Consider the following 14096-nt stretch of genomic DNA (forward strand, 5'->3'; position numbering starts at 1 on the left):
ATGGAGCGGGCGCTGCTGCCCCTCCTGTGCCCGCGGGCCCCGCGGCTGTGCCGGGCCCCGCTCCGGTTCCGCTCCAGCCGCGGGGCTGAGCAAGGAGCGCCCCGAGGCAGCGATCCCCCGGAGGCTTCGGGGGCCGGGCGGGGGTCGCGCACCGGGCGGGAGCTGTGGCGGGCACAGCAGGACTCGCCCCGGGCCGGCCCGGGGAAGGGGCTGGGGCGAAAGGCGCCGCCGGCCCTGGAGAGAACCAAAGGCTCGGAGATCGTGTTCGGGGTGGCCCCGTGCTGGCTGGCGCTGGCCCGGGCGCGCAGGGCGCTGTTCCGGCTGTTCCTCAAGGAGCGGCGCGGCGGCCCCGGGCGGCCCCTGAGCGCCGAGCTCGCCCTGCAGGCCGCGGCCCGCGGGGTGCCCGTACTGCACGTCCCGGGCCGGGCGCTGGACACGCTGTGCCGGGGCCGGCCCCACCAGGGAGTGTGCCTGGAGGCCGCCCCGCTGCCCTTCAGGAGCCTGCGGGACGCGGAGGAGAGAGACGGAGAGAGCGGGGAGCGGCAGCTGCTGTGGCTGGTGCTGGAGCACATCCAGGACCCCATGAACCTGGGGGCTCTGCTGCGCTCCGCGTACTTCCTGGGGGTGGACAGAGTGGTGGCGACACGCAGCAACAGGTACGGGACACAGAAACACATAATGAGATACAGAAACAGATAACGGGCCACAGAAACAGGTAAGAGACACAGAAACAGATAATGAGACACAGAAACAGGTAACGAGACACAGAAACAGATAATGGGCCGCAGAAACAGATAATGAGACACAGAAACAGATAAGGGACCACAGCAACAGGTACGGGCCACAGAAACAGGTAAGAGACACAGAAACAGATAATGAGACACAGAAACAGGTAACAAGACACAGCAACAGGTACGGGCCACAGAAACAGATAACGGGACACAGCAACAGGTATGGGACACAGAAACAGATAACGAGACACACAAACAGGTGTGAGACACACAGGTGTGAGACACACAAACAGGGATGGGCCACAGAAACAGGTAACAAGACACACAAACAGGTACAGGCCACAGAAAGTACAGGCTCCTCCAACCCCCTTTTCCTCCCACACAGGTTTCCCGCCTGCATCACTCAGCTGTTGTTTAGGGAGATTTCTGGGGCTGATCTCCAGAGCAGGATTTGGGATGTTGCTGCTCCGCAGGCAGGCTGTGGGGTGTGGGATTCCAGGCTCTCCCTGGACTCTCCTTGTTTAACCCATTTTGTGTTTCTCTTGTCCCTCCTGTGACCCGTTTCCTGGGTTAATTTCTGAGCCCTCCTATTCTCTGTAGGAATACACATCCGTGTAGTGAGTGGGATCTGAAAATTCACCTGCATTTCCTCTCGTGTGACACTTGTCCGTTCTTTTCCCCTTGCAGCTGCCCCTTGACTCCCATAGTGAGCAAAGCCAGTGCTGGAACCATGGAGGTCTTTGATGTGTACAGCACAGATGATCTGCCGGCCTTTCTGAAGGTACAGTGAGACACTTTAATTTCTTTTTTTTTTTTTCTTTTTTTCAAGAAAACAAACACGGCAGGTTTGACATGCAGTGTCTGTGCTGGGACACCCCCAGCCCCACTCCAAGGGTAGGGGGAGATTCTGGGAGCTGGAGGTGCCAGGGTGATCCTGCAGCTCTGGGCATGCCGGGGTTTGTCTCCCTTCTCCTCGGGATGTGTGGCACAGCAGCATCCCGGGGCCCAGCACACGATGGCAGCATTGGGCAGCCTTTGGAGCAGGGAACAGAGGAGGAACCAGGGCTGGGGGGAGCTGCTGGGAATCTTTTCTCCCTATGCAGTGAGGTGTGAGAGGGAGCCCTTTGCAGGTAAAAATTGAAGGCATGCCAAAAAAAAAACCCCTAGACAGCTTAACTGAAAATGTGAAAAATAGAGTGCTTGCAGACATGAGTTCTTTTTAAGCTTGAGTAATTGGCAGTTCTTGATTTCTTTCCTTTTCTAGGCTAAAAGTGCAGAAGGCTGGGAAGTGGTGGGAACAGCCAGCAGGCCCGAGGATGTGGAAGGTGTTCCTGTCATCAGCTGCTCGGAATTCCGGTGGGACAAACCCCTCATTGTGGTGATAGGTACTGCCATTCCCAGAGCTGGGGGCTGGGGGGAGGATGGCAACAACCACAGGGGTTCTTACAGGTCTGGAAAAGAAAAGCTGAGAGGGAATCCTGGAATGGTGTGGCTGTGAATGAAGCACGGGCTGGGAGGAACGGGGGGAGCTGAGGGGGCTCCCAGCAGGAGCAGTCTGTGGATGCACTCGGAATTCAGCAGCTGAGCAGGGTCTGGGGGGCAGTTTTGGTGCCAGGGCAGTCACAGGGTGGTGTTTGCTTTGTGTTCTGTGTTTTGATGTGTGCTGGAGCCCCAGGTGTGGATTTTCTGTGGTGGTGAGCCCCAAGAGGTGTTTGCTGTTCATGGACAGAGCTGCTCGGGGAGAGCTGTGCCACATTTCCCCTTAAAAACCAGGAATGTCTGGGCTGGGAAGAACCACCAGGGGCTGTTGATGGGCATGGTCTGGGTGCAAAGCTGGGCATGGTGTGGGTACAGAGCTGGGCATGGTGTGGGTGCAAAGCTGGGCATGGTGTGGGTGCAGAGCTGGGCATGGTGTGGGTACAGAGCTGGGCATGGTGTGGGTGCAGAGCTGAGCATGGTGTGGGTGCAGAGCTGAGCATGGTGTGGGTGCAGAGCTGGGCATGGTGTGGGTGCAAAGCTGGGCATGGTCTGGGTACAGAGCTGGGCATGGTGTGGGTACAGAGCTGGGCATGGTCTGGGTGCAAAGCTGGGCATGGTGTGGGTACAGAGCTGGGCATGGTCTGGGTACAGAGCTGGGCATGGTGTGGGTACAGAGCTGGGCATGGTCTGGGTGCAAAGCTGGGCATGGTGTGGGTACAAAGCTGGGCATGGTGTGGGTACAGAGCTGGGCATGGTGTGGGTGCAAAGCTGGGCATGGTGTGGGTGCAGAGCTGGGCATGGTGTGGGTACAGAGCTGGGCATGGTGTGGGTACAAAGCTGGGCATGGTGTGGGTGCAGAGCTGGGCATGGTCTGGGTACAGAGCTGGGCATGGTTGGGTACAGAGCTGGGCATGGTCTGGGTACAGAGCTGGGCATGGTGTGGGTGCAAAGCTGGGCATGGTCTGGGTGCAGAGCTGGGCATGGTTGGGTACAGAGCTGGGCATGGTGTGGGTGCAGAGCTGGGCATGGTGTGGGTACAGAGCTGGGCATGGTGTGGGTACAGAGCTGGGCATGGTTGGGTACAGAGCTGGGCATGGTCTGGGTACAGAGCTGGGCATGGTTGGGTACAGAGCTGGGCTTTGCAGCCACCCCTGAGAGCAGTCGGGGCACACCTGGGACAGGGCAGGAGGTGCTGCCTGTGGGGCAGGAGCAGAGCAATCTCCTCCCTGTTGGAGCAGTGGCTGCCACGTCCCAGAGCACCGAGCTGGGCAGTTCCTGCAGGGAGTTCTGCCCACTCTCTCACCTTCTGTAGGCACAGTCTGGGCTTGTGCAGCCTCCCAGAAGGTGAAGGGAAGGGGAGCAGCAGCTTTGTGGCAGCTGGAGAAGGAAATTCCCCCAGGAATGCAGCTCCAGGCACCTGTGTGTGGCCGTGCCACGTCCCCCACTGTTGTCACCTGTCACCTGGCACAGGAGCTGGCTGGAGCTTTCACACAGAGTCCTGCTGGCCAGGAGCCAGGGAGGGGCTGCAATCCTGCCCCGTGCTGGGGCCGCCTTGGCTCGGAGGATATTCCTTTAATTAAAATGTTTATTGAGCTCCTGGAAACACTGACAAGACAACGCTGCAAATCTGGCATCTCTACAAGATGTGTGGAGCTGTATTCCAGGGGGAGCAGGGGGGCTGGCAGCTCTGCTGATTGCCCACAAAGAAATGCATCCCACAAACGGCGCCAGCACCCGCACACGGGCAGGGCTGGGAGCGGCAGCGGCGTCGTTACCGTGAGTTATGAGAGATTTCTCCAGGAAAAAGCCCAAATATCCTTTTGTCAGGGGAGATTGGAGGCTGATTGGTAGATGCATGAGGAGAGCTCCCGGACCCTGCAGCAGTAATGATTTCAACTCTCTGCTGAGCACTAACTCTTGGCTGGAAAGAAAATTGAACATTACGGTCGCCTGGCGCTGGGCTGGTTGGGAGGAACGTCCTGGATGTGAATGTGGAGCAGTGCTGCAGCTGCAGGGAGCAGCAGGGATAATTCAGCCTGGGACTGAGCTCCCTGGCACCACACAGATTGTCCTGTAAGTTAAGCATTTGCAGGCTGCAGTTCCCCCTCCTGGCATCCTCGCTGCCTTGGCAGAGAGTGATTTGGACAGTCCAGCTTAATGCTGTCTGCACTGGAGTCATTGCTGGAGGCGACAGACAGCTCAGACTGGGAGCCTGGTGCACAAGGAACAGATTGGGAGCACTTAGATGGCTGAGTAAGAAGAGTTTCTGGGTAATTTGTTCTTCTTAGACCTTCAGTCTTTAGCTCGGGGTTTAAGGCTCTTCACAGAGCTGCTGGTTTTATGGAGATGTTAATTTTGTATATTTTTCTGCTGCTGGCTCTGAATTTCCTGCACTGGGAACTGCAATTGTGAGTGGTGTTAATTGTAAATGGGGCAGGAAATGTGTTTTGTCATTTCTCCAAGCTCTGGTCTTTGAGCTCTGTCAGTGAGGGACGAAGCTGAGAGGTGAAAGTTAAAGATCTGAAGTGGGAAGTGTTTTGGTCACCAGTCTAAACGAGGATTTCATCTGATTCAGTCAGTACTCCCTCCCTTGTGTCACACTGTGCAAGTCTTTTTGCCCTGAATTTATCTCTCCTGATTATTTTAAGCAGCCAGGGCCATAAAAAGCTTTGTAAAAGCTGGAGGCAAAATTGGTGCCTTTATTGGGAATTGTAAGACCCTTTTTAGGGACAGGAGAGGATTTCTGCAGGAGCCATTGCTGCTGTCCCAGTTGGAGAGGCTCAGGAGGTAAGGTGTAAGACCTTTCCAGGACAGTATTTCTGCTTTTCTGAGCATCCCTGGAGTGGTGAGGAGACAGGCAGGGCCATGGGAGGCCTGGCTTTGATTGCTGGTGTCACCCTGGGACCTTGGGTGAGCCCCCCCAGGCCTTGTGTGCTCTGCTGGCTGTTAGAGCAGGAGGGAAGGATTGGTCAGGATGGGGTTTGGGGCTTCTGAGGGCTCACTGAGCCCAGCCACATGCTGGGCCTGTTTGCCAGAGGTGTTTGGGATGAGCTGGCCATCCCTGCAGCCCTGCAGCTGCCTGTGCTGCTCTAAATAACAGGAATAAAGAATTCTTTGGGGAGCCAGGCAGGTTGGGAGGTCCAGGGCCCTCTGCATTTTCACCTGTCTGCACACAGCATTGTTTAAAGCCTCTCCCTTTCCATTTCCCTTTGTGACAGTGTGAGTCAAACAACTACTAATGACCTGGGATAGATTTCAACTCTGTTTCACCAGTGTATCAGCCCAAACACATCAGGGCTGCTGCCTGGTTTAACAACTAATCAATTGAAGCCTCTGCTTAAACTGTCTGCATGCACAAGCTGCACCCAGCCCATGGAGTGTGTGTGTGTGTGTGCTGGGAAGGCTGGAGCTGTCCCTGGCAATAGGAATGTGGGGTTTGCTGTCCCTGGCAGTTGGGATGTGGGGTTTGCTCTCACTGGCCATAGGGATGTGGGGTTTGCTGTCCCTGGCAGTTGGGATGTGGGGTTTGCTCTCACTGGCAGTTGGGATGTGGGGTTTGGTGTCTCTGGCAATAGGGATGTGGGGTTTGGTGTCTCTGGCAATAGGGATGTGGGGTTTGGTGTCTCTGGCAATAGGGATGTGGGGTTTGGTGTCTCTGGCAATAGGGATGTGGGGCTTGGTGTCTCTGGCAATAGGGATGTGGGGTTTGCTGTCTCTGGCAGTTGGGATGTGGGGTTTGCTGGGGCAGAGCTGGCCTGTGCCCCCTTGGCTGCCCTGTCCCTGTGCCCACGGGGAGCTCTCTGCTGGCACTCTGCTCCTGTGGGATCTCTGTGCAGATGGTGCATGGATATTCCTCAAAACCACTTGAGATGCTGGGGAACAGATCCAGGGATTTAGCTGTACTGAGAAGGGCCTGACAAAGGAGGAATGAGGAGGAGGACTCCATTGATATCAGAAGGCTAAATAATTACTTTATTATACTGTATTATTCTGTACATCTAAACTGAATCTGCCAAGCACTCAGCCCTGCACACACTGCACTGATCTTGTGACTGTCACCAACAGTGCTGACACACAAACACACACACCTGGCCCTGACAGGCCAAGGAACCAAAGCCCCATCACTGTGGGTAAACAATCTCCACGTTGCGTTCTGCCGTGGCACAAACACAGGCACAGCAAATGAGATAAGAATTGTGTTTTCTTTCTCTGATGTTCAGAGATTGTGAAACCCAGTAATGTTCTTGGGAAGAATTGTGCCTTGCTTTTCTCTGTGAAATGTGGGGCGACACTGGGAGGGCAGGGAGGAGAGGGAGGGCAGGGAGGAAGGTGCCAGGCTCCCTCTGGGGCTCAGCTGCTGTGTGGAGCTGCTGAGGTGGCTGAGCTTGGGGAGAGTGTCACACACAGAGAACTGACAGGAGCTGCAGCGGGGAGGGGAAGGGAGGTGCTGGGGCTGAGCTGAGCAGTGTGTGTGTGTCCTGCAGGCAGTGAAGGGGAGGGCATTTCCCTGCAGACCCAGCTGCAGTGCCAGCAGATGTTGGCCATCCCCCCTGGCAGGGCGCTGCACCCCGGCATCGACTCCCTCAACGTCTCTGTGGCTGCAGGTGAGAGCAGTTCTGGGCACCAGGTACCAACCCCTCAGCCTCTGCACTTAACATCCAGGCCCACCGAATGGTTTTCTTGTGGTCTGGAAAAAAAATAAAATCCCTTAATATTTATTTTATAATATTTATTTATATTTGCTTTCCTACAGGTATCCTCCTGCACTCCATCTGCAGCCAGAAACGGAGGCACGGAGATTGAAATCCTCTTCATTTGTGGAGGAAGCTGCTCAGTGTGGGTATGGAAATGCTCTTCCCAGGGTCTCCACCATCACGGTGACTTCCAGGGAGAGCCCAGAGACCTGAGCTGCGTTTTGGCTGCTGCAGAAGCCAGCAGACCCCTGATGTTGTGGGTAACAGCTGGGGGGAGCAGCTGAGGGAAGGCAGGCAGGTCTGGGAGCAGGAGAACACCCAGGGGTGGCCCCAGCACCTGTGCCCTGCAGACTTTGTGCATCCCTTGGACTGTGGGGACGGTTTGGGCCGTGGGTGAAGGAGCCCTGTGCCCTCCCCAGCTGTGCCTGGCAGCCCCTGGAGCTGCATTTTCTGTGTTTGGTTGTAAACCAGGTGTGCAGCCCTGCCAAGGGCTGGCAAACGTCTGGGGTGGGGGGGAAACGGAGCCCGTGGAAATAAAGCTTTTGTAAAGATTGGTTGTGGACTCAAATTAATCCATTTTGTGTCGTGTAAATGCAGAGTGTGACTGGTCCTTCAGGTGGGAAGAGGGATCTGGAGCTCGGTGCCTTCTGGGGAAGTTTCCTTTCCAAGCTGGACTGATCCTCCTGGGGCTGAGGTGCCCCAGGACCAGTGTCCTGCTGGTGGCTTCATTTGCAGCTCTCCTGCTTGAAAATCCAGGCTGGCTAAATTATTGAGAGCCAAAAGAATGTTATCACTTAGCACCTTAATTATTTTATTTAGCTACCGTGGCCCTGTGCATAGGATTCCTCATTAACACTTAATTTACAGTGCCCTTTAGGGATAATTTCAAACAATTCCGTTCAGCCTGCCCCCTCCCCACATACAAATGAATAAGTAAATCACTCTGAGTGACTAATTAGGACTTTTTTTTGAGCTAAATGAAGTCTGTAAGCCCTGGTGTGGGGGTGTGGGGGTGTTTTCTGTGTCCCTGGTGGCACTGGGGACACTGCAGGTGTCTGGGATGGGGGACAGGAGCTCCTGGAAGGTGTCCAGGGCTCCCTTCTGTGGCTGTGAGGGAGAGGAGGGTGCCTGGGGTGTGTCCTGAGCAAAGGACAAATCCCAAACCCCTCTGAAGTGACCCCATCATCCAAGCAGGGCTGTGTGACCAAACCCACAGGGAGCAGCAGAGCCCTGAGCTGGTGCCTTGTGGCTGAGAGCTGGTGCAGTTTGGGGGCTGAATTTGCCTTTTTTTGGATTAAAGCTGAGAGGGAAAGGCTGCAGGCCCCGAGGAGCTGCTCAGCAGCCCAGGGTGCCCCAGCAGAGGGGGCCCGTGGCTCAGATTTGCTCATTTCCAGAGCAAAGACTCCAGGATCCAGCCCTGGGCTGGCTGAATCCTTCCTCGGGATCAGGGTGAAGCCATTTCTCCATCCCTCACCTGCAGCTAAGTGCATTCATTTCCCATCTCACAGGAGCTGCTGTTCCTCCCGTTTTGTTTCTCTATTTTGGGTTTGTCCCAGCAGTGGGGAGGCACTCCTGGCTCTGTGTGCCTGGGGAAGCCGGGCTCTGTCAGGCTGTGCCTGGCCATCTGCTCAGCCCCTCCAACCCGGAGGCAGCTGGGCAGCCCTGCAGCAGCTCCTTTGCTCCTGGAAGGCTCCCAAAACCCTTTGGGACCTCTGTGTGCACCGGAGTGGGAGGAGAAGCTCCTGCTTGGCCACCAGTCCAGCTCCATCTCCTCTCTCCTGTGAATTCCCACTCCGGTATCCATGGAACACCTTGCTTTGGCACTGGGGCAGCAGACAGGGCTTTTGGGGGTTGCTTGAGCTTGAATTTCAGGATTTGAGTGCATAACTCGGGCTGCAGCTCAGACTTTGCTGCTTGTGAGGGCACTGAGTCCCCCTCTGGATGGCTCTGCTGTTCCCTCTGACCCCATTTCCCTCTCTGGTGAGTTTTAGCCCCGTTTTCCCCACCTGCAGTGCCTTTTGGATGGAGCTGATGCTTTGTCCTCCTGTCCCAGCCCCATCCTGAGGCTCTGAGGAGCTCAGGGACCTCTGCTCTCTCCCACCTTTGGTGCTGGAGCTCTGTGCTGTGCCATTTGCCCCGATCTAATAAATGCAATCCATTAATTGGATCATTGCCTGCTTCTCCAGTTAATTTCCTGGATATTTTTAAATGTTAAAATGTAGTTTTTATAGTCTTTCATTATTTTTAGCCCTAAGCTTGAGTATAATCGTCCCTGTAATGTAACTGTAAAAAAATCCCAGCTTTATATCATAAAGGGGGACATTAATTGTCATTTCTTGTGTACATCAGCAAGATCAAAACACGTTTCCTGATTACTTCTGTTTGTACATAGAGTCTCTTTGATATTTAGATATGAATAAAGTGCGTGTGTGTAATTTGAAAGTCAATTCTTCCCTCCCCGCTGCTTGTCATGGATTCCTTTCAGAGGCTTATTTACCAAATTCATTTTAAAATTTACTAATTGCCCTTCCAGAATGATTTCTCAATAATCAAAGTGTCTCTAAGCACAGTGGCAAAACATTTGTCCTCCTGGATTCACAGGATGAGTTCAGCACTGCCTTATCTCAGCCAGGGGAAACACAAATCTTCCATTTCCCAAAATCCACCCTTGGGAGTCTGGCTGGGAGAGCAGCTCAGCTCCTGCCCCACGTTTGCCTTTTGTGCTCAGGGTGTCCCCACCACTGGAGAGATCCCATTCCACCCCATCCAACAACTGGAGAGATCCCATTCCACCCAATCCAACTGGAGAGATCCCATTCCTCCCAATCCAGCAACTGGAGAGATCCCATTCCCCCCAATCCAACTGGAGAGATCCCATTCCCCCCAATCCAGCTGGAGAGATCCCATTCCTCCCAATCCAGCAACTGGAGAGATCCCATTCCACCCAATCCAGCAACTGGAGAGATCCCATTCCACCCAATCCAACTGGAGAGATCCCATTCCTCCCAATCCAACTGGAGAAATCCCATTCCCCCAGTTCAGTGCTGGGTCCCAGTGATGTTTTGGAGGCTGGGATGGCTCTAGGACAGGGAACAAACACCTTTCCCTCTACAAAGGCCAGGCTGGTGGCAGGGGAAGGGGATGCTGCTGAGGATGGGAATGCTGCAGGAGCTGGGATTGCTGCAGGAGCTGGGAATGCTGCCCACGGGGCACCTCCAGAACGCACAGCCCCGATCCCGTTCGTGAATGCAATCAACCCTGAGGTCTTGCTCCTTCCACAGGTGCAATTAACATCACCATCTGCTAATCCGTGATTAACGATGTTTACAAATAGGCTGCAGCACGGGAAAGTGGGCTGGCACTCTTTGGGGCTTTTTTCCCTTTGTTTTTTTCCATGGATTGCCCCATGGAATGTTCCCCCCACCCCTCCATTAATTCCCAGACATTTTGCATTTCCCTTATTTAAAAGTGCTGTTAAAACTCCAAACCAGCTGCAGGAATGAAGGGTTCACATCAGAAGGTCAGTGCTGCTAAATGGGATTTAATTGCACGGGGGTTGAGGTACAAACTGATGAATCTGAGTAATAAAACTTTGTGGGGAGCAACATATGGTGCAGTTTAAGGTAAATTTTTATCGATCATCCCACAAGTGATGTGTTAAAGGGATGGCAGCCTTTGCTTTGGGTTTGATATCGACGTGGAGTTTTAATAATGGCACACAGGAATATCGTGGAGGGGTTTATAGTTTAAAATAATAATAAAAATAGAGAGTGTTTTCTATTAACTGCCTTCTTGTCTAGCAGAGAGGAATACATTACAAGGCTGCTGTGTGTCCTCCAGATCTAGGTGACATGTAATTGCTCAGTAATTGGTAGAACCATGTAAAAGCCATGGTATTTGCCAGCAAACCCTCCTAAGTCACCATGAAATTGGAGTGTGATATTTATTCTGTACAAAACTGCCTGCCCAAACGTGTGTGGGATCTGGTGGTCAGTGCAGGGGAGCTCCTGCAGGATCCTTTAACCTCCCTGGGCCTCAGGGGTATCCACCCTGAATAATCCTGAGTGGTTTGGGTTGGGAAGGGAGCTCAGAGCTCATCTCATCCCACCTCCCGCTAATAATATTAATAATATTTATTATTATTATTATTATTATTATTATTATTATTATTACTACTACTACTACCCTCTAATTATTACAGCTGTGTCAAGGCTTAGCTCAACATGATGGGAGCTTGAAGTTCTCAGGTGGGCAGGGAGCAGTAATTACAAGTGAGGTTGGTCATAGGTAAGAAGCTCAGTTTGATTACACCAAGGAGTCACATTGCTATCAGCTGTGTGATGTGGGGCAACGTTTAAATGAGGGCCATCTTCTCCTGGGAAATGACAGAAGTAACAGGTATCCATAGTTAATGAGCCTAGGGGTTCTAGCTCTTGGAGGTCAGATTTATCAATTTTAGAATTATCAATATAACCAATAATATATAATATAAAAGCTTATATAATCAATATAATTTTGGTGTTTCTGGCTGGGAGTTGGACATGAGTGATAATCGTATGGTCAATATTTATCAGGAGTAACATTATCAAACCCTTTTGGGAAAGGAACTCCAACTGGACAGGTTGGAAAAGGTTTGTCAGGGCTTGTGTCAGACAGACAGATGGTAGGGGAGCCTGCAGACCTGGCTAAAGCAACCCAGGCATTCGTCTTTGGTTGATTTACAGGTAAAGCTTCTGTTTGTGCTGTTTGAGCTGTAAGAGCCCTTTCCTTTTTTTCTCCTAGAGTTTTTCCAAGTTCATTTGCCTGGACAGTTGCCACTTGCTGTGGATCCCAATTTTGTTAGAGGCATCCATCATTTCAGGCACTGTGGGTTTTTCTTTCCCTAGGGCTTTGATAACTCTTTTACAGTCTGCATTGGCATTATTTTCAATAATATCCCTTATCATTATTGGGGAGCTATATCGTTGCCACATTGTCCTTCTGCTGCTTGGATTACCTGGGTCTCAGCTGAGTCTGTGAGAATTATACTAGCAAGATTTTTACTTGGTGTGTGTGTATGTCCTTCCAGGGTTCTTTTCAGCAGTTGCTTAAAATATGGGAAGCAGATCCCACTGTCCCTTATTGCTTTTCACAATTTTATCTCATGAGGTGGGATAGCCACCCGTGTTGTAGGACCACCGGCTTGCTGGCTGAATAGCACAGGCATAGCTAGAGGATTTATTCTTCTTTGCAAATCTGGCCTCTGACTTCATGCCAGTGTCTTAGTTGAAAATTATCAAAAGATTTTTGTGAGTTCTCTAATTTGGGATTAATCCTGGCGAATTTTCAGGGTTCAGTGTCTCTTTTTGGGTCGAGAAATCTCTCCCAAACCCCGTGGGGACTCTGGAGCTGTTTGGGAACAGTTATTTTTCGAAATGCTTTTGTGTTGGGATCAAAGGGTTGGCATTTGCAGGGGCAAAATAATTCTCTGTCTGTGCTGTATTTATGAAAGCAGCTGTCACGTTCCAGCCTCCCCCTCCTCGTTGCACGGTTTGTGTGCGTGGATGTGGCTGCGCGGACGAATCGTGGCGCAAAGTAGTCCCGCTCGGTGCTAGGAGTGCGGAAGGCGAAAACGCGGAGGGATCTCAGAGATCGCTTGTGCGGTGCGGTCCGGAGGGATCTCTCCGTGATGTGCCCGGCTCCTCAAGTTCCGGCTGAGAGAGGGACGCGGAAGGATACATGCAAGGCGCTGCAGTTTTCGCCTGCTGTGGTGCCGTATACGGACCCGGTGGCGGCGGAAGCGGCGTGCCAGGGCACGGGGATTCCGGCTGTGGCCGGGCAGCGGCAGGCAGCGGCTCGGAACCGGGACCGGGCTGTGCCAAAGCTGCGGCCAAAGCAGTGGGGGCTGGCGGCGGCGGCGCCGTGGAGATAGCACTGCGCATGCGTGGGGCTGATCCCGGCAGCAGCGCCGTGGTTGGATGAGGCGGCGCGGAGTGATAATGGTGCGGCGGTTGTAGCAACTACGCATGCGTCGGTTGCGTCACTGTGGCAGCGCGTGTTGGGCGCGTGGCGGGCGGGAGGCGGCGGAGCTGCGGGAGCGGGAACGGGAACGGGGCTGCGGCCGAGGAAGGGAGCGACGGGACGGCCACGGCTGCGGGAGGCGGCGGGGCCGCGCCATGCAGCAGCTCTGAAGCGGGGGCCCCGCTGGGGAAGGCGCGGCTCGGCCCGCCATGCAGCGGCGGCGGCAGGAGCGGGAAAGCGACCACGGGCGGCGGCGGGGTGGCCGCGGGGGCGGGAGGTGGTCCCGGGAGGCGGCGGGAGGCTGCCGCGGGGGCAGCGTGGCGGGCTGTGGTGGGCTGGTCGGCGGCGGGAGCGCGGGGTGCGGCCGCGGGGGGCTGGGGTGGCTGTCGGCCCGGCGGGCAGGGGCGGCAGGCACGGGAGGCTGGGCTGGAGCGGCGCCGGCGCGGGAGGGGCTGCAGCCATCGGTGCGCACGCCGCGCCGCCGGCACGGGGGGGCTGGGCGGGCTGCGGCGCCCCGGTCCCAGCGCAAGCGGTCCCGTGCCGGGAGCGGGGGATTGCGCCGAAACGGCGGCAGGGACAGGGTTAACCGTGGGCGGCTCGGGGTGCGCTGCGGGCGCTCGAACGCCGTGGGGAGGCGGCACTGTGCACAGGGGGCGCTGGGGAAGCAGCGCGGCCGCGCCGGGCGCGCTCGGCACCGCAGAGCCGGAGCCGCCCGGGGCTGCAGAGACGCGGCAGCGACGCGAGTCGGGCCGGCACCGTCCCCGCTGTGCCGGCAAAGGGGGCCAGGGCGACTTTGGGGGGACGGCAGGAGCGGCCGCACTCGCGGGGAGTGGGGGGGGGGCGGGCATGGCCGCAGTGATGCCGGTGGGCGGGCTCGGAGAGGCGGGGTGGGGGGCGGGGCCCAACGGGATGGTAAAGGCAAGGATGGCAGAGTGGTGGGAGGGACCAGGGGGACGGGGGTTAAGACCGCGAGGGCGGGGGTCGGTGCGGCCAAGGTGAGCGGGACCGCGGCTACCGGAGCCCTGGGGTCCAACGGGGAGGTGGGGGCGGGGCCGGTTGTGGACTCGCGGCAGCAAGGGGCGGGGCGGCTGCTGCGGGCACCCCCAGTGCAGCAAACGGCTCCAGCAGTGCCCTGTAGGCTGGGACTGGCTCCACGGCAGCCACGGCCCGGCGGGAGATACAATAAAGTGCT

General features: G+C 55.3%; 1 protein-coding gene across 1 annotated transcript; it reads left to right on the forward strand.

Moving 5' to 3' along the window:
- Window positions 1-7453, forward strand: MRM1 (mitochondrial rRNA methyltransferase 1). The gene is made up of 5 exons (XM_058037527.1): window positions 1-656; window positions 1419-1512; window positions 1996-2116; window positions 6695-6814; window positions 6964-7453. The coding sequence occupies exons 1-5, from the start codon at window positions 1-3 to the stop codon at window positions 7011-7013; spliced, it is 1041 nt and encodes a 346-aa protein (XP_057893510.1). The 3' UTR covers window positions 7014-7453.
- Window positions 7454-14096: the final 6643 nt, after the last annotated feature.

Source organism: Melospiza georgiana, chromosome 19 (genome assembly GCF_028018845.1).
Source record: "Melospiza georgiana isolate bMelGeo1 chromosome 19, bMelGeo1.pri, whole genome shotgun sequence".
Classification (NCBI taxonomy): domain Eukaryota; kingdom Metazoa; phylum Chordata; class Aves; order Passeriformes; family Passerellidae; genus Melospiza; species Melospiza georgiana.

Excerpts from the sequence above, each read along its gene's own strand:
- MRM1 (XM_058037527.1), top strand. The coding sequence starts at position 1 with ATGGAGCGGGCGCTGCTGCCCCTCCTGTGCCCGCGGGCCCCGCGGCTG. Across the intron at positions 1,513-1,995 it reads ATCTGCCGGCCTTTCTGAAG|GCTAAAAGTGCAGAAGGCTG; the intron begins GTACAGTGAGAC and ends TTCCTTTTCTAG. Across the intron at positions 6,815-6,963 it reads CAACGTCTCTGTGGCTGCAG|GTATCCTCCTGCACTCCATC; the intron begins GTGAGAGCAGTT and ends GCTTTCCTACAG.